General features: G+C 36.7%; 3 protein-coding genes across 9 annotated transcripts; all 3 read left to right on the forward strand.

Moving 5' to 3' along the window:
* Window positions 1-3,383: 3,383 nt before the first annotated feature.
* LOC113709376 (3-ketoacyl-CoA synthase 12-like) lies at window positions 3,384-5,157 on the forward strand. Its single transcript, XM_027232126.2, has one exon. It carries the CDS (start codon window positions 3,638-3,640, stop codon window positions 5,048-5,050), a length of 1,413 nt encoding a protein of 470 aa, XP_027087927.1. The 5' UTR covers window positions 3,384-3,637; the 3' UTR covers window positions 5,051-5,157.
* Window positions 5,158-8,613: 3,456 nt separating this feature from the next.
* Window positions 8,614-13,862, forward strand: LOC113709380 (nudix hydrolase 9-like). Of its 6 annotated transcripts, none has more exons than XR_003452685.2 (10): window positions 8,614-8,975; window positions 9,076-9,150; window positions 9,342-9,398; window positions 10,215-10,297; window positions 10,736-10,794; window positions 11,516-11,664; window positions 11,811-11,951; window positions 12,173-12,293; window positions 12,790-12,871; window positions 13,501-13,586. XR_003452685.2 is itself a non-coding variant. In XM_072060028.1 (9 exons), the coding sequence occupies exons 1-8, from the start codon at window positions 8,730-8,732 to the stop codon at window positions 12,245-12,247; spliced, it is 885 nt and encodes a 294-aa protein (XP_071916129.1). In that variant the 5' UTR covers window positions 8,615-8,729; the 3' UTR covers window positions 12,248-12,293; window positions 12,713-12,832. The 6 variants fall into 6 exon arrangements, 3 of the variants coding, with proteins under 3 accessions (XP_071916129.1, XP_027087948.1, XP_027087933.1); XR_011818535.1 differs by lacking the exon at window positions 12,173-12,293 and adding an exon at window positions 13,157-13,391 and having other exon boundaries at window positions 8,617-8,975; window positions 13,501-13,862; XR_011818534.1 differs by lacking the exon at window positions 12,173-12,293 and adding an exon at window positions 13,157-13,391 and having other exon boundaries at window positions 8,621-8,975; window positions 12,713-12,871; window positions 13,501-13,862.
* Window positions 13,863-20,579: 6,717 nt separating this feature from the next.
* On the forward strand, window positions 20,580-24,098 carry LOC113709401 (ankyrin repeat-containing protein At5g02620). 2 transcript variants are annotated; one of them, XM_027232166.2, is made up of 5 exons: window positions 20,580-20,879; window positions 21,105-21,178; window positions 21,485-22,057; window positions 22,141-22,550; window positions 22,996-24,098. In XM_027232166.2, the coding sequence occupies exons 3-5, from the start codon at window positions 21,712-21,714 to the stop codon at window positions 23,872-23,874; spliced, it is 1,635 nt and encodes a 544-aa protein (XP_027087967.1). In that variant the 5' UTR covers window positions 20,580-20,879; window positions 21,105-21,178; window positions 21,485-21,711; the 3' UTR covers window positions 23,875-24,098. The 2 variants fall into 2 exon arrangements, with proteins under 2 accessions (XP_027087967.1, XP_027087960.1); XM_027232159.2 differs by having other exon boundaries at window positions 20,580-21,178.
* The last annotated feature ends 310 nt before the right edge of the window (window positions 24,099-24,408 follow it).

Below are 24,408 nucleotides of genomic sequence, written 5' to 3' on the forward strand. Positions count from 1 at the left end.
CCAAATTAGCGGTGGAAAATCTCAAATCCGCAGGGAGCCCAATAGTTTTGCGGAAAACCTGACTACTACTTGGGCTAGGCTAAAGGACCTCTAGAGTAGGCTGATCCTTGTTTAGGTGAACAAAGGTACATCTCCGATCTCACATTAAACTTGGGAGGAGCAACGGCCCAATTGATGCTTGCATTAAGTTTTTTTTTTTTTTTTTTTTTTTGAAGTTATGCTTACAATTTTCAACTACGAATATTTCCAAACTTTTAATAGAGTCAATTCTGACAACGGATCTGAAATTATTTCAGGAATTACTCAGTGGGTGTGTCAACCTCGGCATTATATATATATATATATATATATATATATATATATATATATGCATTATTGTGGAATTAAATATGAGGGTTCTACAAGGGGAGTCAACTCTATCCACTTGATCAATAAATGTAACAGCAATAGAGCGACCCCCTGGCTGGGGCACCAAATTGAAATTAACTAAAAGAATGGGAAAACAATAAAAGGATAAAAAAAAGGTGTTAAATTTACACCCCTACTTCTTAATTAAATTCCCAGTTTGTACATATTTGAATACTATATATGGGTCATGAATTCAACAAAGGTATAAATTCAAAATTAAGAAATGTGGATTTAGACTTAATTAATGGGGGTAAGAAAAATGAACATCTAGTAATGACTGATATAGTAAGTTTTCTGCATTTTAGATGAGGAGTATTATAGAATTTATAGATCCAAGCGCACACGGTACAAAATTTGTACGTAGCTAATTCTAACATAAGTACCAATTTCTTGTTTGTCTCCTCAACCAACAAGAAGGATCTTTTGCATAATTTGTGTTGGTATGTGTGTGTTTTTTTTTGGGTTTTTGTTTTTGTTTTTTTTTTTTGTGGGGTGGGGGCGGGGGGGAACTAAAGTACTACTCTTAATTGATTTCAAGTGATGGTTGAAGCAAATTAAGGACTAGCTAATAAGTGCTGGTATTTAATTATATATTTATTGTTAAACGAAGTTGACTTGAAGGTTGCTACTTTCTTTTTCTTTCCAAAAGCGGCAGATGTACTTGAAGGTTGTTACTTTCAATGCTGAAATTTCGCTGGCTAAGGGCTTCACGTCAACGGAAGTTTGATGAGCAATAATTCTTAGCGCTTTCGTTTTCATTTGAATTGTGACACCTTCGCAAAACATTGTGGGGAAAAAAATGTCGAAATTTCGTTTTTTTACATTGATAACGAACATAAAACTAATAATATTAGTGAAGTAGAGAAATTAAATTAATCATTTGAATTGATAAAAGGGTTTTCGATCATCGAGTTGTATAAGGTTGTTTGAGCCATGTCTGCACTCCAATTGAGTTTCGGCCATTGAATAGCCAACGAAACTGGTTTCCCTCCCGCTGTACTAATAATTAAGCCACAGTTGAAAGCCACAAGGGGCGGCTCCAACTGTGGCTTAGGTTGGACTGCGAGTGTATTTGATTATTATCGTTCAAATTCTCTACCTTTTTTCTTTCTGGATCCTGATAAGTCATAACAATTAATTCATCATCTGTAAGTGGCAATCTAGTTAGAAGTTAAGGGTGACCCCACATTGTATTTGTTCTCTTTGGATAAACTAATCAACATCTAATGCTAATCAACTATGGCTTTCGAAATTGGTGAATTACTTCAGACATCGATCCATCAATCACATTATTATATATTTGTCCCTTCTTCGTGCCCAACTGAGCTCTCAGTTGGTTAAGAAATGAAGTTAATGCTGATTGTGGCGTGGGCGCTATAAATGAAATGCTGACCTTGAAAAACCTAATCTTCTTCATTGATTGGGAGTGGTCCACACGGACGTTTGCGTTTGGCTAAGAACTGGCTTCCTGAGGTCCCCTAGGGGTGGCTAACCTTGTGTTTTTTTTTGCCTTTGCTTGTTGCAAAATAGTAGTCGCATGCATAAATAAAGTCAGACATCTATTCACTTCTCGGTAGACATTGCGAATCCTAGCTTGTTGGAGGTATGAAAGGAGGGATCTGCTGTCCATGATAATAGGGTGCAAATAATGATCAGAAATTTCATGCAAGGATATAAATTATCAGTACATCTACTTCGGTGGCAGCTTCAATGAGAGTGGCTGTCCTTGGTGAACATTTTTAACAGACTCTCTTAATATCAGGAAATTTCTCCTTCACACATCTGGCTGCAAAATATTGTCACATATCTAACCCCCTTTCTGCCTCTTTAGTTTCCATAGGAATAGTGAAATATACCTAGGTAGTTTTTTTTTTTTTTTTTTTTTTGAGAGGAATCCTTGGTAGATTTGTTGCATCGCTAATTAAGGCTAGAAGAAACACTCTCTACAAATGATGGGCATTTAGACGTATTACATGTATCTAAGAACTTTTCAAGTGTTAGTGCAAACTACAAACAACCGAAAAAAAAAAAAGGGACTGAGCTTTTAACATTAGGGAATACAAATGGGGCCGGGAGGGACGATCACCCCCCCCCCCCAACCCCCAAAAAAATTAAAGTTTTCAACATTTTTTTTTCTTTTTAAAGTCTTTATTTTTATCTGTGTAAAGATTAGATTTTGTCTCCCTAGCCATCGACGTGATGGTAAACGTTCCTTCTTCAATTACATCTCTTTACTAGTTTTTTTTTTTCCGTTCGAAAATACATCTTTACTAGTGTTTTCTTCAAATTTGTTTTAAGTTGTCATGAACTACTTAATCTCACTGTTCAAACTTTCATAATTTTCTTGCTAGTACAAGTGTAACTGTATCACCTTTAAGTATCCCAATTCGAACACCTTTAAAACCAAAAAAAAAATTAAAAATAACCTTGATTTTTCCTAGTTCTTGTTCACGCAAATTAATTTCAGGGTTCCTAAGATAAGAGAGCTTTGAGTCAATTTGTCAACAGTGATCTTCAAAATTTTTTGGCTTTATGGCTCCATCGACCTGCCCTTGCCAGTCTTAAAAGTAAGCAAGTGTACACCGCATTTGGAAGTTACCGTCCGTACTGCAACATTATGGTATCTCCATTAAGGTCGTGAACAGAAAAGGAGGATAGCCAATTAATTTCAAGAAATTTGTTATTCTTTTACAACCAAACTTCAAAACGAAATTGATTGAGGAAATGCTGGTAGACCCGTAAGAAATACAACGTACTGTTGAGGTTACAGCTAGAAATTCCTGGGGAACTTGCTTGCAGTTATGGTAAGAAATATCAAGTTCACTGCAAGTATGATCATAAGGCATGGTGGATGTAAGAGACTGCGTCACATAGCAAATTCTTTTCCTTTATGGTGATGAAGTTAATTAGGAGACTGCAAAGACATCTAATAGGGGTCTTAATCTCAGATTAGTGCATACTTAAGGCATGACTATTGCCCATTTTAATGACAAAAGATTGTTAGGGAAGTCACGCATCGATCGGGTGTTGTTGGGGGTTGAGAGATAAGGGTGGTTTAAAGCAAAGTCACATGTGTACATGTTGGACGCCTTTTTATTCAAGCGTTTGATCTAAATTTCTCATCAATAATCCTGAGCTTCTAAACTTCAACACCTCCTCCTCCTCCTCCCCTCTTCTCCTCTCTCTGGTTTTCTCTTTTTCACTTAACCTTAGTTTTCCCATATTTCTCATGGATGTTTACTTCATGTTGTTATACTGTCTTCCTCTCTTTTATTTCTTCCTCTTTCTCTTGAAAATTATTGATCGAAGGAGACACCAGTCTTGTTACATATTAGACTATGAATGCTACAAACCAACCGATGATAGAATGCTCAGCACTCGGTTCTCTGGTGAAGTCATAAGAAGAAACAAGAACCTCGGCCTCCTCGAGTACAAATTCCTCTTGAAAGCCATTGTTAGATCCGGCATTGGTGAACAAACATATGCACCAAGAATGGTCTTCCACAACAGAGAAGAGTGCCCTACTCAAGATGATGGGATCGAAGAGATGGAGGAATTTTTCTATGATTGCATTGACAAAGTTTTGAAGAGGAACGGCATTTCGCCGTCCGAGATTGATGTGCTAGTGGTGAATATTTCCATGTTAGCTGCGGTCCCATCTCTATCAGCTAGAATTGTCAATCATTATAAGATGAGGGACAACATCAAGACCTACAATCTCACTGGTATGGGATGCAGTGCAAGTCTGATATCGGTCAACATTGTCCAGAACATATTCAAGACTCAAAAGAATTTGTATGCCCTTGTCATAGCATCAGAGTCGTTGAGTCCTAATTGGTATCCAGGAAATGACAGATCCATGATACTAGCAAACTGTTTGTTCAGATCAGGTGGTTGTGCGATTCTTTTGACTAATAAGGTGGCTTTGAGGAACAAAGCCATGTTTAAATTGAAATGTCTAGTGAGAACTCATCATGGAGCAAGGGATGAAGCCTATGATTGTTGCATACAGAAGGAGGATGATCAAGGCCGCGTAGGGTTTCACCTCGGCAAGAATTTGCCAAAGGCAGCCACACGTGCTTTTGTCGATAATTTGAAGGAAATAGCACCCAAGATATTGCCTATCAGAGAGCTTCTACGGTTCACGGTAGTTTCTTTCATCTGGAAGAGGATGAGAAGTAACACCAAAGATGGAAGCAGCAGCAGCAGCAGGCCAGTTATTAATTTCAAGGCTGGTGTGGAACATTTTTGCATTCACACCGGAGGAAAGGCGGTGATCGATGGGATAGGGCAGAGTCTGAATCTGACCGAGTACGATTTAGAGCCAGCAAGAATGACTCTCCATCGATTTGGGAATACTTCTGCTAGTAGCTTGTGGTATGTTTTGGGGTACATGGAGGCTAAAAAGAGGCTGAAGAAAGGTGATAGAGTTTTTATGATTAGCTTTGGAGCTGGATTTAAGTGTAACAGTTGTTTGTGGGAGGTGGTAAGAGATGTGGGTGGTCGGAATGCATGGGAAGACTGCATTAATAGCTATCCACCTAAAACCCTAACCAACCCTTTCTTGGAGAAGTACGGGTGGATCCAAAATCATGAGGATCCAGACACCTTTTACGTTCCTGAAGACTATGTCATCCCATGACTCTTCTTTTGATCATTGTATTGTTAACACTTTTCAATTATTTTCCTTTTCCTTTCTTAATTTTTTCCATGAATGTCAAACAAAAAGCTTTTACAGTTTTATTTTCATTTGCGGATTCTTTCTCATCAAATAGTAGGAGATGTGGCTCCTTGTATTTGGGCAAGAAGTTTGCTATAATTCTTGCTTCATATTTTCTCGACTTGTATACAGTATATGTGGTACAAATATAGATATATAGCTTCCATTTTCTGCTGGAATGTAGTTCTTGGTATCATTGAAGAGGGAACCAGAGGATCATCATGTCCTTAGAGGCAAATAAAGCGACATGTTACTGATTATGGCTACCCCTTTGGTCGAATGTCAATTGTTGAGTGTAAATTGAACTATTGTGGTCATGAACTTGTATCTGTCCAGTGCGGGCAATTAAGACATCGATCTAAAGAACTTTAATATGCCAACTATCCTTCCCGTGTGCCGTGTTACTTGCACTTTGCACGCCCTCATAATAACAAGCTAAGAGTGCCATTTCTATTTTTTCCCTTGTTTGGTAAGCAAATTAATGCCTTGTTTACTTACTTGGACATTGATAAGGGGAAACATGAACATCTCGAGAGAACTCATCAAAAAGCTCAATATGTAAGTTAGGGACCCAACTCTGGCCTAAAAATTTAAGTTATTAGGTTTTGGATCCTTACTTACATATTAACCGCTTTTTCACTATCTCTCGGATCAATGCGGGACATAACCCTTTACTCATGAACATAACAGATATGTCTTTCCTGAGCGGAAATTTTTTGTTGATCATGATTAATCTCTATTCTTTTCTTTTCTTTTTTTAATAAACTTTCCTGCCTATTAATTTCTTACATATGCTAGCCAAGTGATAAAATACTTGTGCGCATGCTTCTAATCTTTGGCTAAAATTTAGCTTTCTTTTCCCTTTGGAAAGAATATACACATACATATAATTTTTGAAGCAAAGATCAATGCTCAAAGGCTTGAATTGTCGGTTTTGCCAATTGATATACAACCATCACAGGTGAGCAAGACAGGAACTCCAGTCTGCAACTTCTTCACATATTAGTATCTAAAAGCCACTTTAACTTAGGTCGCGGGTAATCAAGATTTTGCTCCGTGATTATATGTTTCTTCCATGAACTAGCTAGTGGCTCCAGTTAACACGGCACGGATTACTAGGCCATAGCATGAAGACAAGAAAAAGAAAATTAAGGTAAAAGATTTCGAACTAAAAAAAAAGTGTAAAAGGGGCTGAAGAACCATAAAGGTTTAAATTGGCAGAGAATGGCAGGTTTGATCTCATAATGATTCTGTCGCGCTTCTAGCTGTAGGATTAATGTGAAACGTACCCCTCACATGTCTTCACCATGTGATTTCTCACCAAAGCTAACAATAGAATGTGTCGAGAAAATTTGTGTGTCCCGCGAAACATTATTTGTCTTGTTCATGTGATTTCACTAGTTCAAGATAACTAAAGTTGTGGTACTGTGACTTTCTCAGTTTCTCACAAGACCTTTTCTTCTCGGCAGTGGCCCATGCAAACATGCAATGGTCCTCGTCAATTTTCATTGTATTTGGCACTCCACAATTTTCTTCATGTCTCAAAGCTCTAATATTAGAAACAGAAATGCAATCAAGAAAAGCTCTTAATATAATTTGTTAAGCAATAATATTGGTTGACAAGATTGAGTTTTTCTTGTAGGAAAAGCCAATTAATTTTTTCTTCATTTCGGAACTCCCAAATAAGTGAAACATTTTCTCATCTTGCTCCGCCTTACTTTCACTCGGCACTGAAGTTTCTTCCCTTTTTTTTTTTGGTTATCTATTATTCAGAATTTCCAGCACTATTGGATTTTTTATTGAATGGATTTTTTCGATAAAATCTATGTCAAACTTGTTCTTTAAATGTCTAAATAGTAAATACTCATTCATATCAACATAAGAATATTGAACAATTTCAGTAAATTCACCAAATCAAGAACTGACATTCTCAAAAAAAAAAAAAAAAAAAAAAAAAGGTTATAGAACCATGCAAGGCAAACCTAGGCCTCAATAATTTGACAAACCAATAAGCTCCAAGTAGTCTCCAACAACTATTCTGATACAGAAGTAGCCAGGAACTAATTAACAGCAGTTTCTCCTTTGAGGAGAAGACATGCAGGGCCAGCCTGCAAAGATTTATAAGTTGAACTAAATGCTACTCTTAATAATCAAAAGTTGAACTGAAAACCGAGACCTGGCTGCTCATGCATCTCTTCCCCTAAAAGCATTTGTTGTACTTAGTTATGAAGTCTCAGTGGTCCGGTACCATCAAGAGGCACATGTGACATTCAATAGGATTTTTTCCACTTACTCGACCTGGTGTACCTACACGACTCTCCCTCAAGATATGGAGAAGTTCATCTTCTGTGAAGTAAATTTTCTGTATTTGCTTTACGTACTCATCACCGGGAAATAAGAACCGACCATTTGTCCCTTCTTTTTCTTTTTGTTTTGTTTTGTTTTGTTTTGTTGTGGGTGTTCTTTTGTGTGGGGGGGGGGGGGGGGGGGGGGGGGGGGGAGGGTTGCACAGTGCTGAATGAAGGCCAAGAAAGGGCACTACTAGAATGATACTACTCTGCTATAGGATGCACCGTTTTGAGATTGGTAGCTAACAAAGGTTTAACTAAACCGGGGAGTACTAGAAAAACATGATTCCAAGCTATAGATCCAAGCTGAACCTTCAGCGTATATTGCCAATCCCCATTCATGACATTCTTGGAGCCCGTTTGGATTGAGTTTTTGTAGAAAAATATACTATATACTGTAGCGATATTTAATGTATATGAAATATAAAAGCGATTCAAAAATATGTTCATAGAAAACCAAATTTTTTTTGGAGTTGAATGGCATTACAAATAAGGCCTTAATTTTCTATACCAAGCTGAACAAATCGTGATCACCCATATCGATTTGAATCTAGGAAATTAGCCTACATTAATTGTTTATTAAACTTCAATTGACGAATCCAGCAACCCAAAAAAAAAAAATTTACGAATCAACCTTGGAGTAGCTTTTTTTCTCTTTTTTTTTTTAGGTGTGGGAGATTGTATTTGAGTATGGGTAGATGTTCACCATTTTTCAATTGCAACCGTTTTAATTTGACTGATATTTGGGTATCAAATACTCAATCAGCCAAATTGTGCCACACCACCTTAACAAATGGTGTGACAGAATTTGGGCCATTGGGTCTTTTACTTTTGGACTTTCAATTTTGGGTCGATATCAACCCGTATCACGATCTCATGTTCTCCAGACATATAAATTTGGCCAAGTAACTTAGCCGTACATTAGCGTATCTCAAATTGGGCCACGAAATGGGCGTGCTTCGTGCAATCATCTATTAGTCAGTTTGCCTAATGCTCCATTTGCGATTAAATTTCCTTTAAAAAAAAAAAAGAAAAGAAAATCATTCACAAATAGGAAAAGGATTGGCGTAAAATGGACGAAAAGTGCCAGTTATTAATTGAATTGGACGCCAATTCAGGACATCTTTGGATATTTTTCAGGTCTTTTTTTTTTTTTTTCCGACGGAGTGGGTATCCGGGTCAAGTTCGTAAAGGCGGCCCGACTAATCCCACTCCGGCCCAGCCCAGTACCCCAACCAGACCTAGCACGTTAGATGCACAGAGAAGTCGATGTTGCTGCGGAGGTTCGATCCCAGGACCTGACTGTCCCGAGGAAGAGGCGCCAACCACTAGCCCGTGGGCTGACTTTACAAAAAATTAGTCTCAAGCCAGAATTTTTTTTAAAAAAAAAATTGCATTTTTACACAATACCAATGAAAGCAAATATGGAAATCGGCAATCAAGATCAGCCTGCATTCAAGATTCGGCTCTCTTGTCCCACCGGTCTCTCTCCCTCCCAGGTTTCTTAATGCAAGAATATAACATATTTTATGATATTATAATTCAATTTTCTGTAATTTTTCAATTTTACTGATTGGTAAATGAACTCTGAACTTGAAGGTGTCAGTTGATTTTGGTCAAGTGTATGATAGAATTCCTCATCCAGATGTCAATTTAGAGAACTCCATTTCTGAGGTCAGACTCTTATTTTTGCCTGTGGAGTTAAATAGTTTTTGCTTCGTATGTTAGCTAAAGTGTTTTCTTTCTTGAATCATACAAAATACCTAAAGTGTTTCTTTCTTGAATCATACAAAATACGGCATATTGGTTCAATCAGCTCATTTATGTCTGAACGTTGTTTTTTTGTTTTTATGCTGTTTTGTTAGATATGGGATCAAAGAGTTCAAAAGAATGCTTCATTGTTCAATGGATTAAAGTTCAGGGTATGTCAGCAGTCTTGCTTTCTTCAAAGTCACCAATGAAGAAGCTTTCTATTCTTACTGAAATACTTGTTGTTTTTCATGTAGTATTTCCTCGTTTATGCAGGTTTTATGGCATTGTGATTTATAGTAGGCCTTTTAGTTTAAGATGTCTGAAAACAAACAAGTCTAGCTACTAATGAGAGACTTTGGTGGATCACGTTTTTTGCTAGTTGCAGGGACAATATGAGTTCTTTATGCAGTCTTTTTCTTGGCTTCACAATTGGATCGTGGAATCTTTTGGTTGATGAATCACAAGACTTGTGCTCTTTATGTTATTTTGAGTTGTTAAGTTTTTTGAGTTTGAATATATAGCACATACTTATAGTGATATTTTGTGGTAGACTTAACAAATCGCTTAAGATACAAATGTAGAGGAAGGAAATTTGGACAATAATTTTAATACAACCTGAATTAGGAAAACTGTAGAGATGAAGCTCATAAAAAGTCCAGGAAGGTCTGCTTAGGTGATCATAAAATACATACCATGAATCTGATGCATGTTAAAAACCATAGGACTTCGGCAGTGCTGAGGCAACTCCATTGATGCTTCTGGGTCCACTACAATGTCTTTTTGGCTTACGTCTAGAGTATATATTTGCTGCAAAAGCAATGATTACATGTAAATATTTGTGCATTTACGGCAGTGAAGAGACAGAAAAAAAATTGAAAGCTTAAGAACAATAGTTGATGTTTTGCCTCGCTTATTTACTTTGCCATGCAATATACTCAGTTCAAATATTAAGTTCCTTACAGTTATATCAAATTGATGACTTTCAGTATGGAGGACACAGTTTTTCTGGTGGGGCTGGTACCGATCAAGAGCCCCATGTTTGCCTTCACCTTGGTTTGACAGATTATAGGTTTTCTCTTTGACGCTCTCCCTCTCTCTTATTTCTGTCTCATATATTTGTACTACCAACTTCTTGGATGTTGCCTGTTTTACAGGCTTATTGATTATAGATCTGAAATTCTGTTACTTTGCCAAAAATTGATACCAGTGACTTTACTTCAATTGGTAGTATGCATCTGTGGGGATCTAATTCACTACTGTCTGCGTATTCCTGTTTCTTACATGAAATCAATGATAACTTTTAAAAAAGGGCTTATGGGAAATTAAATGCAACCCAAAAAGTCATGATATGACATTCATGCTTGAGTTAAAGGTTTTGAGAATCATCATGGAATCTTTGAGGTCTTACAGTATTATATGCCTTTATCATGTCTCTTGCCCTTCCACTTGCCTGTCAAAAGTAACAAAGAAAATGCTGATGGTTCCATGCCACCTGGCTTCTTTTCAGGACATTTGTTGGCACTAATTTGAATCCTTTGTGGGAAAGATTTCTGCTTCCATCTGAAGGTGCTGTCATTATCTTGTCAAAGTTGTGACTGAAGTGTCATCTTGTTTGTTTACCGAATCCTTGAAGAAGCCACTGCAATTGGATTTTCTATCAAAATTTTGGTCACATCAAGATTCCTGGCTCATCCTACTTATGCTTTTGCTGTGGTTAAAGTCTGCCTAGCATTAATAAACATTGGGGTTGGCTAATATTTTCTTCTAAGTATCTGCTCTTTAATACTTTTTAACTTGTTGTTCTGAAACATGTAGAGTATGAGCTGGCATCATGATGACTAGTTGAAGATCTTCTTCATGTTTAGATGGCATGCAGAAATTGTGATCTGGAAGATTGTATTTAAATTATAAAACAGTTGCTTTGGACACTCAGAGGTGGAAGAGGCCTTGCCTGTTCACCTCTAGGACATTACATTTTTTTCATTGCACCACTTGCTATATAGTTGCTTTCAGGATCTGTCCAGTGTTCACAAGTGCCCGATGATGCAAAGATCAACACTTCTTATTTAAGTCTTTAACTTTTTGTCACTGTTTTTGCTGTGAAAATGTGAATTCTCAATGGAAATGGTCTGAGGGCTAAAATACTATAGTCATTCATGTCTAAGAGATGACATTGTTTCAAAAATTTTCCCAACTTGAACTGCTGAAAGCAATGGTGTTGGTCGATATTCTGAATTCTACTATTTCCTTGTATTAACCATCTTATGACTGATGTAATTCTTTTCAGATGATTTTAGGCAATGTCAGCATACTTCCAGCCCTCTCGGTAATGGTGCAGTTATAGAGACATCTGATAAAAAGATAATAGTGCTGCAAAGAAGTAAAAATGTTGGAGAGTTTCCTGGACATTATGTTTTCCCAGGAGGCCATCCAGAGGTATTTACCTGGAAACCTTCAAATTTGTAGAATTGGAAGTAATGAACATCTATGATATGATTAAATATAAATACTTACAAACTCCAGCTTCAACATTTTCATTGGTAACTCATTCTGATTTTTAATACATCTTTAATTATCGACAGCCTGAAGAAATTAGAATATCATCTCATGATAATAGAGATGATAACAGCCATCAGATAATGAAGGAAAAACTTTCTCAGGAAATGTTTGACAGTATCACGCGTGAAGTAGTAGAAGAAATTGGAGTTCCTGCAGATAGCCTAGTAAGTGACTGTTGTTTCCTTTTTATTCTTGAAGGTTTTCTTCCTAATTGTTTGGCTGGTGTAATGTGCCTTTGTTGTCTAATTCCTTCGTGGAAAACAGATTTAGAGAAATTATTGGCAAGATATTTGTTGGTATTTTAGTCAGAAGTTCATCTCCTCGTGTTGTTTTACTTAACAAATCTCATCTTCAAAAGATTAATGTTCTCTCAATGAAAGTTCAGATATATCCTAAGCCTGGTGACTCTGCCCAGTCTAGGCAGCATAATGAAATGGAAACTGAAAACAGAAACTTGTGACATGTGACCAACCATCAGATGACATGGCCCTTTGAGTTTATTATAGGTAAAAATGCCATTTCAAAGCATGTTTACTTCATTCATATGCAGTATGTGCAAACACTTTTACTCTGTTATCTTAAGGTACCGTTTTTCAGGTCCAGTTTGAAAATAATGATAATGAATGCTTCTTATTGCAATATATGTTTTTCACTTGAGCTTTAAGTTCCATCATGGGTGTTCAGTTCCCTGGGCTTCTATGAAGGGTAAATCTTTTTTCACATGGACCCTTGCTTTGAAAGTACTGGCCTGAGGCCTAGCTCTTGAATTTATAATTCATTCTATACTCTTGGTGTTTTGCATGTATGTAGTGGAAAATGGGGTGTCAAAATTGCATGCCCTGATTGCTTCTTCTTTGCTGAATTTTGTCACCTCCAAAAGTTGTCTTCTGGTTTGTTTAAGATGGTTTACTCTTCGTTCATGCAGACCAAGCCAGCCTTTATTGGTATATCCCGTAGAGTGTTGAATGTCAGACCAACTGCTTTCTTTTTCATGACATGCAGTCTTCAGTCTATGGAAATTCAACAACTGTATCATAGTGCAGCAGATGGCTATGAGTCGACCCAGCTTTATGCTGCATCAATGGTTCGTTTTTCGTAATTGTAACCATGAAGTATAGCTGTTCAATGTTGTCCTACAAAGTTCCAATATTTTTGCAGCCTTGCTTACTAATTGTCCAGCAAAAGCTATTTTATCATGTAATTGTATAAGTCCATTGTCCCCACCACAAGATGTGGTTACATCTGTGTTAGTGTCATTATCTTATAACTGCAAATAATAAATATTAAACAGTTCAAACACCTGTAGTCCCCCCTTATGGCAAGTGGCTAGTCCTTGCTAGGAGTTGACCTTGTTTCATATGAAATGCAGTTGCAGGATCTTGGTGAAAATGTCCAGTATTGTCTGGTTTGTTAGCATTCCACAGTTGGTTTTGTTATGCCTTGACAAAACAATCTAAATGGGCTTCAGATGGAACATTTGAGTATGAAGATCTTGTTAAAATTTGGTCATATTGGAAGATTCTTTATGTCTGAGTGTTGATTAGTCACAAGTTGAAGTTCAGGATGCAAACCATTAAAAGCAAAATGGTTTGACAGCACCTAGTGTAATTATTTCTTCTTATTGTTTGTTCTTGTATTTCTAACATTCTTCTGCTTCTTGTTCTTGTTTTGATGGGGATCACAAAGTTTTGACTTATCTGTTCAATCTACCAGGATGACTTGGAGAGCATGGCCAAAAAAATGCCTGGTTGTCACCAAGGAGGATTTGCACTTTTTAAGTTGATGATAGATGCTGCAAAGGATGCCTAATGGTGATATGCGATTGCTTCTTGATGATTTTTCCTCAGGTTGTTTTGAAATCGAATTGAGAAGGAAATGGTTATTGGTCAGTCTATTATGTTATTATATGCTTCAATTGTCAGACTATCGGTCGTGGCTCGCTGGTTGTACTTTGATAGGTGATGAGAATATAATTATTTGGATCAATTGATTCCGTGACTTGCACTTGATGATCAAACCTTTTCAAGACGAGCAATATGTAATAATCAATAAACAGGATCCATTTTACACGCGAAGATGCTCTTGTTAGCGTAAAGTTTTGTTTCTTTACTTGGTCCTCTTTTGGTTTTGATTTGAGATTATACCTCTGAGATTTACCTCCTGGCTATTTATCGTGCTTGGCTGTTTCGAAAACTATTCGTACTTGTAGCATCAGAAGACAATATTTCATTTTTCCCCCGCGGGGGCCCCCGGGGGGGGGGGGGGTGGGAATGCGGACAGGAAATTCAAGGAGTTTGCGTTCTTGAGGAATGGAAAATCAATTGAATACATGCACGAAATACTCCTCTTTCCCGCATACGCGTTATATAATGGTGGTTCCTAGTGTTGTTTTTGGGAATTAGTGGTATTTGCACTTTGTTAGCCATGGTCAGTTGTTAGTGCTATTACCCCGTTTTGAGGTTGACAAGTTGTTAATGGAAATGTGAAAGCCCCTAAAGAGCTTGTGCTGATGGCTGTGCGGTGGAGCCAACCCTGGTTGAGTGTCTTATTACTATTGCTTGAACTTCCTCTTCTCTCCCAAGAATTCAAGCTTGTGCCTTTTGTCTCTAGCTTTGCTGTGGGGTGGGGTTTTGTTTGCCGTCCGTCCTTTTGCTTTCCGGTGTATAAGATATATAGCTTTGCGATAATAATTGATGGTGAAAGGGGATCAGGAAATGGGATGTCATCCAACTCAGAAGTCCAACTAAAGAGTCGGTGGAGAGTAGTGGAGTGAAAATGAAATTGGAGCACTCAACTTTTTACATTACATGTTGGTATCAAACGGAGGAACCAAAGTGGAAAAGTCTAAACTTCTTTTCTTTTCTTTTTTTTTCGGACGAATGGAAAAGTCTAAACCTTGGTTCGGCTATAAACCGGCCAGTATTGTAATTGCCTTCCTGTGGATGAGTATCAATACATAGATGTTATTACACCTGTCAATTGGGTTGAACTGACCTGAGCTCAGCCCGATCGGCTCAAAATGGACTAGTGCGTGCATTGAGCCTTATACAGTGTGAGTTGAGTTAAGTGTGGATCAAACTATTTTATTAGAATTAAATGTGAGTTAAACTTGAGTTGCACTGACTTCACCTCACTTAATACTTGGTTCGAATAATTTATATATACACACACACTAGGGTTCATATTTGAGAATTAAAAAAATCCAGGTAAATAATTGATTTTAGAAGGCTAATTTTATGATATATATATTTTTTCAATCTCTAGTTGGTAGGTTTATGGATGTTATGGTAAACCATATTATTTTTTCTCATGAAATTCAAACTTTTTTGCAAAATATTGTAGAACGTCTATGGATTAACGGATTGTTTAGGCTTGCCTGAATTAGGCTCAATGTTTGAATTTTTTTTTTTTTTTGGCCCAAGCATGGGTTACAAAAATGTGAAGCTAGCTGAACTAAATTTGGGTTAAAAAATGAATCGAGTGTGTTTGGATTGTAAATTATTTGAGATAATATTTGTGAAAAAGTATTGTAGTACTTTTTTGATACGATGTATGTGAGATAAAATGTGATTAGAAAATATGTTGACGATGCAAGCAAATCAGTGTGTATAAATAAAGTGAAATAATTGACAATCTAAACACCCGATATTTTTATGTAAGTTGAGTTTGAACATGTCAAAGCCTTATTTACATGATCCAATTAACAAGTGTAGTTGTTATATTTGTTTCCCATTTTCGTATTGAGTGTCAATCTTTTGATATTTATAAAGACCTCTTTGAGTTAAAAAATGTGAAGTACAAAGTTTTAAGATTGCTAATAATCTTTTACCCGTTATCATTTTTCTATCACACTATTAAATCCAGTCAAATTTTCTATTTCACTAAAAAATTAACAACTAAATATGATGTAGAGACAGGATAAAACCTCATTAAGAAAAACTAAAGAGTGATAATCTGAATTAATTGATGAAACAGCATAAAGGGTTTCTTTCGGTAGTCGCATGCATACAAATTTTGATCCAATCCAATCAGCCTTCTTGAAAATAATTGTACTACCTCTGTTGACAACAGACGTATTCAGTAATCGGTATCAAAACAGTAGTACTAAAATATACGACTGTATGGGGACGATTTCCTCACCTTCACTCAAATGTATAGATACCAAGAAGACCCAGAAAAAAAAAAAAGAAAGAAAGCTCAAAATACTATACCTAAGATAATATCAAATTATCTGGTTATGATTGATGGTATCAAATCACTTAAAATATTCAAGAGCAAAGTCTTCGGACTCTGTTCAACCATTATAAGAAGAACCCTCTTTTTTTCCACGGACAAGAGAGAATAGAAGCAAAGAAGTCATTTGCTTGGCTAACGAATATAAGCTCAAAGTCCAATCTCCACTGCGGTGACAAAATTTCATTCCAAGGCCAGTTTATCTAAATCAGCGGCATCAAGTTTCTTAGGCAAATCCTCAATCATGTCAAGCGCTCCCCACCCTGTTGGCCTATCATTTCATGCATCCCCCCTATGTTTGTAATTTGACAGTGACATTGATGATGTTCACATTGCAGGGTGCACGATACACGATTTTGTGATTTTTAATTTTGAAGGACAGTTTTGATTTTGTCCTACTATAAGTACAATAATCTTTTGAAATAAATTATTATTCTCGCGTAAAACCCTTCACTAGAAAGTTACATAAACCAGAATTAAAATGCTGAAACACTTCCCCTCCCCCCTAGGCGTCGGTTTTATGCTTTTTACGAAAATATTTTCTAATCATCTTTTTATTTTATATGCATCAAATCGTTATCGTAACTTTTTTTTCTTTTTTTTTAACAAAAACTAGTAGAAATAGCAATCTACCACTTTCAAGAACCCATTGCTTTAACGAGAAAACATCAAATAAAGAAATTTATTCAAAGCTACTAATATGTGTCATATAAAAGACAAGTTTAACTTGTTCATTTATTTATCTTCACGGTGAAAGTCTAGGACGTTATTACCAACAAAAGGCAGGGAAAAAAAATCTAAAACGTAGAGTTCTAATTGCTGGACACAATGAAGGAATGGACACCTGAAATTTAGGGCGGATACAGTTCAGCTGTGTCAAGGCCATAGATTCCGTTAGTTTTGGCAGTTTTAAGGATAATAACTATATATATTCTCGGAAATTGAGATCTTACGAATAATTGGTGATTAAAATGAATTGTTTCTCAGCATTTGTCGGCTCGCATTTGTTTTCATTTCCAAGTAGTAAAGAAAAGCACCTTATAAGCGCGTGATTATGATTTATCAACCGTATTTGAGATTTACTTAATTATCAGGCAAAACGACAACGCATTTTTAATCCTACCCTACCACTATACGTAGTTAACCGGATGACTGTGACGCAACGTGGCCATGTTTCATGCTTTACTTCATGTTCAACATCAGATCGCAATTTGCCTGCGTGGGACCAACATTTAGCAGCATGACTTTCTCATGAAAGATAATCTGTGAATTAATGGTACTAGTCGCATGTAGATAGATTCCTTGTCAACGAAAATTTAGTACAATTGTAAGTATTTTAACAAAAAAAACAAGGTTTGTTTCTTTCCGCTTCTTAAATCTCATCTTTCTCCCTCTCTATTTCTTAAATCTAATCTTTACCCTGTTAGGAAAAAAATAAAAAATTACTATTTTTATTTGCTAGCATGTACATTCATATGGTAGTTTAGATGGGATTTAGGAGCGTGTAATAAACACCTTTAGAAAAATTCCTTAAAAAATGTAACATTTGAATTACATTAGTATAGTTTGCATTTACATGATAGATATATCTGGTTCACGTTTATTAACGAGTAGAAAAATCCTTTAAAAATTTGACATTTGAACTACATCTTAACGAGTGGCAGCTGCTCGTTAGATAGATAGACCTAATATGTAATTATAGGCTATAGTGGATAACAAGAACCAAACCAAGACCCAAGTTGATGATAAAATAGGTGAAGATTTCAAGTGGGAATCGTAAGTGGTTTTAAGTAATCAATCACATTGACTTATTAATATGTACTTAAGTGCGAAGTTGACCTCGTGGTGAGTGTAATCAAGCGTAACATGTATTCTAGATGGCATAGTTGAACAATATGAAAGTAGATCACATGGAATCTATCTTCCTTAACTGCTGTTTTTGACTTTTGAGTTAATGGTTGGAGAGATATCTTTCTACGTAGTATCGTTGTATGCTGTAGCTAGCATCGAAGTGGAGATAGACTGATGAAGAAGATAATTTCAGGTCATGCTTGGATTGCTTGTTTCCGTCGGAAAATATTGTCGTTTTTCGTGATCACATTTCCCTATCACATTTTTTCCTCACATATATCAAATCGCTACAGTAATTTTTCCATGAAAAATGACGGAAAATACAATCCAAACACAAAAGTTTTCTTTATAAACTAAAAATTCTTCATTTTTCTTCATCAGAATCAGCATCTACTGCGGAATTGCTGCTTGTATAGAAGCATCCAGTTTGAAGTAAAAAAAGGCAATTAATATGTTTACAAGCGCTCGTATGAAATATTTAGGTTGGCACTTATATATACTGGTAACTTTACTTACCTAAGTTTGGCGGCAATAAAATTCTATATATCTCAAACGAATGGAATTAATAACTCGTAGACACGGTTTATTAATGTCCTTGCTACAAGCAATTAATTTAGAATGTTTACAAGGAGAGATTTCTTCTCCAAAATCTTAAACTTCACTAGATTTTTGGAGTTTGATGAGGACATAATAAATCCTTGAGAAACCAACTTTATGTCCAATTTTAAATGCAATTAAATTGGCAACGAATAAAAGTAAAAGAGAAAGAGAAATCCAAAATGGATGAGTGGTAACCAAAGAAATTGATTGAGATTCACGTACTCCAAAAAACTTGCGTGTTTGAATTGCTATCTTTCGCATTTTTTTGTAAAAAAAAAAAGGTAATGTAGTGATTTCATGTATGTGAAATACAAAATTAATCGAGAAATGTGTTTATGAAAAATACAAAAAATTTTGGAAGAAAAATGACAATCCAAACATCTTCACTAAATAAAAAAAAAGTAATAAACAAAAGAAAGCGCATTGAAAGATAAAATTGGAATAAATTAGAGCAGTTTCTCAATCTGAAAAAAGTGGATTTCATGATGCCTACATGCCTGTTTCTACGCTTTTAATCCAAATGCACCACTGAAGACTGAAGATAAACTTTTAACAGTGATTCTGTGGGGCCTCTACTTCAGTGGACACGACTCAGTAAAACCACACGGTTAGAGAAAAGTACATGAGCAAAGCTTCTTTTTTTTTTTTTTTTTTTTTTGTGGCCCCGGCAAAATAAAAAAACGTTGTCTCATGCTATGCTTGTTCTCTGATCTCAGTTTATCATTGCCTAAACAAATGATTTGGAGCTCACCCACACAGTCCTTCCTCGTTTTGATGAATATTCATAATTATAGTTCTCTTATCTTTGATCAAATTTGTCTAAAGAAATTCATTTTCATTCATTCTTCACTATATTGAAAGATTCGTAGAGATAAACTTGAAGCAAGCAAACAATCTGACAATGAAGCGCAATTTAATCACTAAGACGTTTCAACTATAGTCAGTTCAAGTCATCAAAGACACAAATGAAAACTATTATTGATTCCATTTAAAGGAAAAAAGAAAAAAAAAAGCAAGCAAACAATCCTTTTTTTTTCCAGCTACCTTCTTGAAATCTGTTCATCCACTTTAAACTATCATCTCAATATGAGAAAAGACTATGAAGAGGAAAATACAAAAAGATATTTGCCAATTTGGCCCTTATGTTTACTTTGTTAACTAATGGGGATGTTCTTAGCAAGACGAAATTAATCCATGCTTTGTTGTCCCAAAAAAAAAAGGAAAAAAAATAGACCCATGATTCACTGTAAATAATTGGTTATCTTCATAGAATTTGTAAGTAGGGGATACTCCAACAATTGCACATTTCGGATTGTTAAAGTTAAAGAGTTCTTTTTTTTCTGTCGCAGTAGCGACGACATTTCTATAACTTAGACCCTGTTTGGCAAAGCAAGTTTTTGCCTAGTTTTTATCATACAATTTTTTTAACAACTTTAACTATAGTAACTTTAAAAAACTTTCCAAAGTTTTTAAAAAACACATTTCAAAAATACCAAAAAATAAAAAAAAATTTCCTTCTTTCTTTTTTTCTTCTTCCTCCCCCACATCAACTCACCACCACCTCTGGCGCCAGTCACCTCTTCCGACGCTGGCCATCTCTTTCGGCACCGACAGAGGCTTTTTTTTGGTTTTTTTTCTCTTCTCCCTCTCCCTCTCCCTAATCTATCCTATTTTACAAGGAGGGGTAGTCTAAAGAAATTATATAAAATGTGAGCATGTATATAGACTTGACTACATCAAAAGGTGCTCTGATGTCTCATTCAAATTTTTTTCACTGCAGATAGGTTCGAACCTTCAATCTATAACCCAAACAAGAATATAATTCCTATTTGATAGCCACGGAATTTTGGGTTAGTAGTTAGTTAAAGAGTTTCAACTTCTCAAAATTCGACAAGTCCAAAAAAAATATATTAAAGAGGCTTGGGGTCAGACATGAGGCTTGCGCTTAAAAAAGAATAAAGTTAAAGAGGAAAAAAATGTTAATAAAAAGCAACCAGATTAGTAGTTTCAATCTCCAATCCCACCACAGCGCGTGGTCCACACAACCCCAATCACACTACAAACAACGTTGAAAACGTTAGTACTTCAAATTTACCCCCTCTCGTCCGTCCCCCACATAATTAGGAGGAGGATGGTGACTTGATACTAATTTAGCTCAGCTGAGCTTTGCAGAACCTCCCATTGGGTCCAGAACCAATTTACCAACGCGTGTGGCTCTGTTATTGCCGTTGATTCATTTTGCAGCCACCTCATTTTTGTCCCCAAGCTGCCTTAATTTTTGTTAAGATAATAGCAATTCTGATTCTGAAAACCAAGAATCAGAATTGCTATCATTATAGCAATTCTGCCTTGCTATGATGATTCTTGGTTTATTTTAACAGCATCAACCATTGTGAACTTTGCAAAAAGTACATCCTTTATTTTGTTTTGAGATTTGTATTATAATACACTATATTTGCAAAAGTTTGTTGCTTACATGTGCTTTTGATGTGCCCCCTCCATCTCCCTCTTCCTTGACATCTACAGCATGTCTCTCCATTTTTTGGCCATCTTCTTTTTTGGGTTGAATATGTAACAAAAGCCAAAAGGGCGTGCCGTGTCTTTAAACGAATAACAGGTTGTTTTGATTACAGACAGCTCTTCAAATTTATGGCTTCTTCTAGTTTTAATGGATGAGAGCAAAAGGTGGAGCTTTCTTCATGGCCAGGTAAATATCTTGCCTTTTTCTAGTTTTATGTGAATTCAATCTTTCTAGTTGTATTCCATTCGCGAAAGTAAAAGCTTTATAAATAAACAAAGTAGAGATTGAAAAGAAAAAGGAACTCACCATATTGATTGGTGGTCTGTGGCTTTTTAGGAAGATTCGTTCATGGCGGTAAAGGTTCTGTTGTTGCATCATGTACGATGATCATTGAATATCAAGTTGTACGAAATAGTAATTCATTGGCTATGTGCAATTTGATTTGAGGATGGAAACATATTTTTTGAATTTATTTTTCTCTTTCTGTTGCAGGATGTTGATTTCAGGTTGATACTAGATATGGAAGGTGGAGAACTAAAGTTTCTATCTATGATGATAAAAAAGATATATGAATGAACCCTGGCTTTCTCAGTTGCTTGTATTCAATTTTGAGGAAAAATGCGATTGCTGATTTGGGTTTTTGAGGGGAAGAAGAAGAGGTTTTATGAGATTATAGATTAGTGAAGGGCTAAGGAGAGCTATCTTAGGTGGTTGATAAAATGGAGGGAATGGCAGAAAAGGCTGAACAGCCGACCACGACACCCCGGAAAAAGATGACGAAACAATTGACTGGGAAACGCGATGACACTGCATTGCATTCTGCTGCAAGAGCTGGAAATCTTAAAGCAGTATGGGAAATTATCCACCAGTCATCGGAGGAAGAGTTAATAGAATTGTTGTCAAAGCAAAACTCAGCTGGGGAAACGGCATTATATGTTGCCGTGGAATATGGTTATCTAGAGTTAGTGAAGGAGATGATTAAGTACTATGATCTTGCGGCCGCCGGGATCAAAGCAAGGAATGGTTTTGATGCACTACATATAGCCGCCAAACAAGGGGATTTGGGTATGCCTCACTGCTAAAGTTCTTGTCCTATTTTTGTGGTGCACATCTTTTGCAAAATTTATCTTACTTTTACATGTTTCCAGATATCGTGAAGGTCCTAATGGAGGCTCATTCAGAGCTTTCCATGACAGTTGATACTGCAAACACTACAGCTCTGCATACTGCTGCAACTCAAGGACACATTGAAGTGGTAAATTATCTATTGGAGCTGGAGAGTAGCCTTGCTGCTATAGCTAGAAGTAATGGGAAGACTGCCTTGCATTCTGCAGCAAGAAATGGGCATGTGCACGTTGTGAAGGCCCTTTTGAGTAAGGAGCCTGGAATTGCTCCACGAAATGATAAGAAGGGACAGACAGCACTTCACATGGCAGTCAAAGGACAAAATCTTGAAGTGGTGGAGGAACTGATTAAAGGAGATCCTTCACTGATAAATATGGTTGATAATAAGGGCAATACTGCGTTGCATATAGCCACAAGGAAAGGGAGGGCACAGGTGAAATAAGCTTTTCTTTCTAGATTAGTCATGAATGGCTTAATTGTTCTGCTGATGTTTTAATGGTTAGACAATTTTAGGTTTTTTTCACCTCGTGGTTTCTCATTGACCATATGCATCTATCTGCTGTGTATTTGATTCAAGCACAGAAAGTAAGAATTTCAGATGAATGATTGAAATGAAAAAGACGCAAGAGTGCTGATGATGAGTATTATAGAACCTAATAATACACTTTCGTTGGCAACCTGAGAGAGAATTTTAAATCATATGCATTGACATGAAGCCTTGTATCTGGTACCCAATAATACGTTCCATTGCATCAGAATAGTGTAATTCGGTCGGAGCTACTAAAAGAGTTATCTAGACATTGATTCAGTACGCAATATTATTCAGAAAGATTCACTGGTTGCAGCGATTGATCATAATTCTTATCCTACTTGTGCAGATAGTTCGGATGCTTCTAGCACAGAACGAAACCGACATAACAGCTGTAAATAGGTCTAGTGAAACAGCCCTCGACACTGCAGAGAAAACAGGGCAAGCTGATATTGCATCCATCTTGCAGGAGCATGGTGTTCAGAGCGCCCGGACGCTCAAGCCTCAACCAACAAATCCAGCAAGAGAGTTGAAGCAAACCGTGAGTGACATAAAACATGAAGTGCACTACCAGTTAGAACATACCCGTCAAACCAGGAAACGCGTGCAAGGCATTGCCAAGCGCCTTAACAAGATGCACGCTGAAGGCCTTAACAATGCAATCAATTCCACGACGGTTGTAGCGGTGCTCATTGCTACTGTGGCCTTTGCAGCCATTTTTACCGTCCCTGGCCAATATGTGGATGACCCTAACAATATCCCACCTGGCCAATCGCTTGGGGAAGCTAATATTGCACCCCAAGTCCCCTTCATAATCTTTTTTGTCTTCGACTCAATTGCCCTGTTCATTTCTCTTGCTGTTGTGGTTGTCCAAACCTCAGTGGTCGTTATAGAGAGCAAGGCAAAGAAGCAGATGATGGCTATCATAAACAAGCTTATGTGGTTAGCTTGTGTGCTCATTTCAGTGGCTTTCTTGGCACTGTCATTTGTCGTAGTTGGCCAGCATGAGAGGTGGCTGGCAATTGGAGTGACTATTATAGGAACCACGATTTTGGCTACCACGCTGGGCACGATGTGTTATTGGGTGATTATGCACCGGATAGAGAGCTCAAACAAGAGGAGCATCCGAAAGAACTCTCAGGCCAGCAGATCAAGGTCTTGGTCCATGTCAGTTTTATCAGATTCAGATGTTCTCCATACTGACTTTAAGAAGATGTATGCAATTTAAAGAGTTTCCTACCCCATTCCATATTTTCAACTATGGGCCAACGGATGTCCTCCTTCCAAACGATTGTGCATAGCTATGGCTCAATAACGTTTCCAAAGTTTTGATCATCCCCACAGCTGCTTAGTTGGTAATGAATTACTTGAACTAAAGAGATATTGTAAGCTGAAATATGGCGGAGAATGTTACGATCTATACATTAACTTCTATGGAAACATTTACACCGACGTTGTTGAGACGCCAACAACTCATCTGCAACACTTTTCAGTCATTGTCAAATTATGTGCTCTTATCTCCCGCAAAAGGAGACACTATATGGTGCTCAACTTCACCCGCATTTCTATCTCATTTTTTGTTAGAAGTTCTAATGCCATCATTCAACAATCAACTGTACCTAAAAGAAGGTTTTACTAGTAAAGTAAGGCTCTCTTCAATCTCAAGCAACATATGAGAACAAGTTTTCAATAATAAAGAAAAAATAGTGAACTTTTTCATAACGACATTTGCACGTTATGAAAGCTAGCAAAGTAGAGTTTG

This window comes from Coffea arabica, chromosome 1e (assembly GCF_036785885.1).
Source record: "Coffea arabica cultivar ET-39 chromosome 1e, Coffea Arabica ET-39 HiFi, whole genome shotgun sequence".
Taxonomy (NCBI): domain Eukaryota; kingdom Viridiplantae; phylum Streptophyta; class Magnoliopsida; order Gentianales; family Rubiaceae; genus Coffea; species Coffea arabica.

Bases quoted from the DNA above. Each gene is read 5' to 3' on its own strand.
- LOC113709376 (XM_027232126.2), top strand. From the start codon at position 3,638: ATGGATGTTTACTTCATGTTGTTATACTGTCTTCCTCTCTTTTATTTC.
- LOC113709380 (XM_027232132.2), top strand. From the start codon at position 8,730: ATGCACAGAGAAGTCGATGTTGCTGCGGAGGTTCGATCCCAGGACCTG. The intron at 9,399-10,214 runs GTATGTCAGCAG...GATGACTTTCAG, and splicing joins TCAATGGATTAAAGTTCAGG to TATGGAGGACACAGTTTTTC. The intron at 10,298-10,735 runs GTTTTCTCTTTG...GCTTCTTTTCAG, and splicing joins CTTGGTTTGACAGATTATAG to GACATTTGTTGGCACTAATT.
- LOC113709401 (XM_027232159.2), top strand. From the start codon at position 21,712: ATGGAGGGAATGGCAGAAAAGGCTGAACAGCCGACCACGACACCCCGG. The intron at 22,058-22,140 runs GTATGCCTCACT...ACATGTTTCCAG, and splicing joins CGCCAAACAAGGGGATTTGG to ATATCGTGAAGGTCCTAATG. The intron at 22,551-22,995 runs GTGAAATAAGCT...CTACTTGTGCAG, and splicing joins CAAGGAAAGGGAGGGCACAG to ATAGTTCGGATGCTTCTAGC.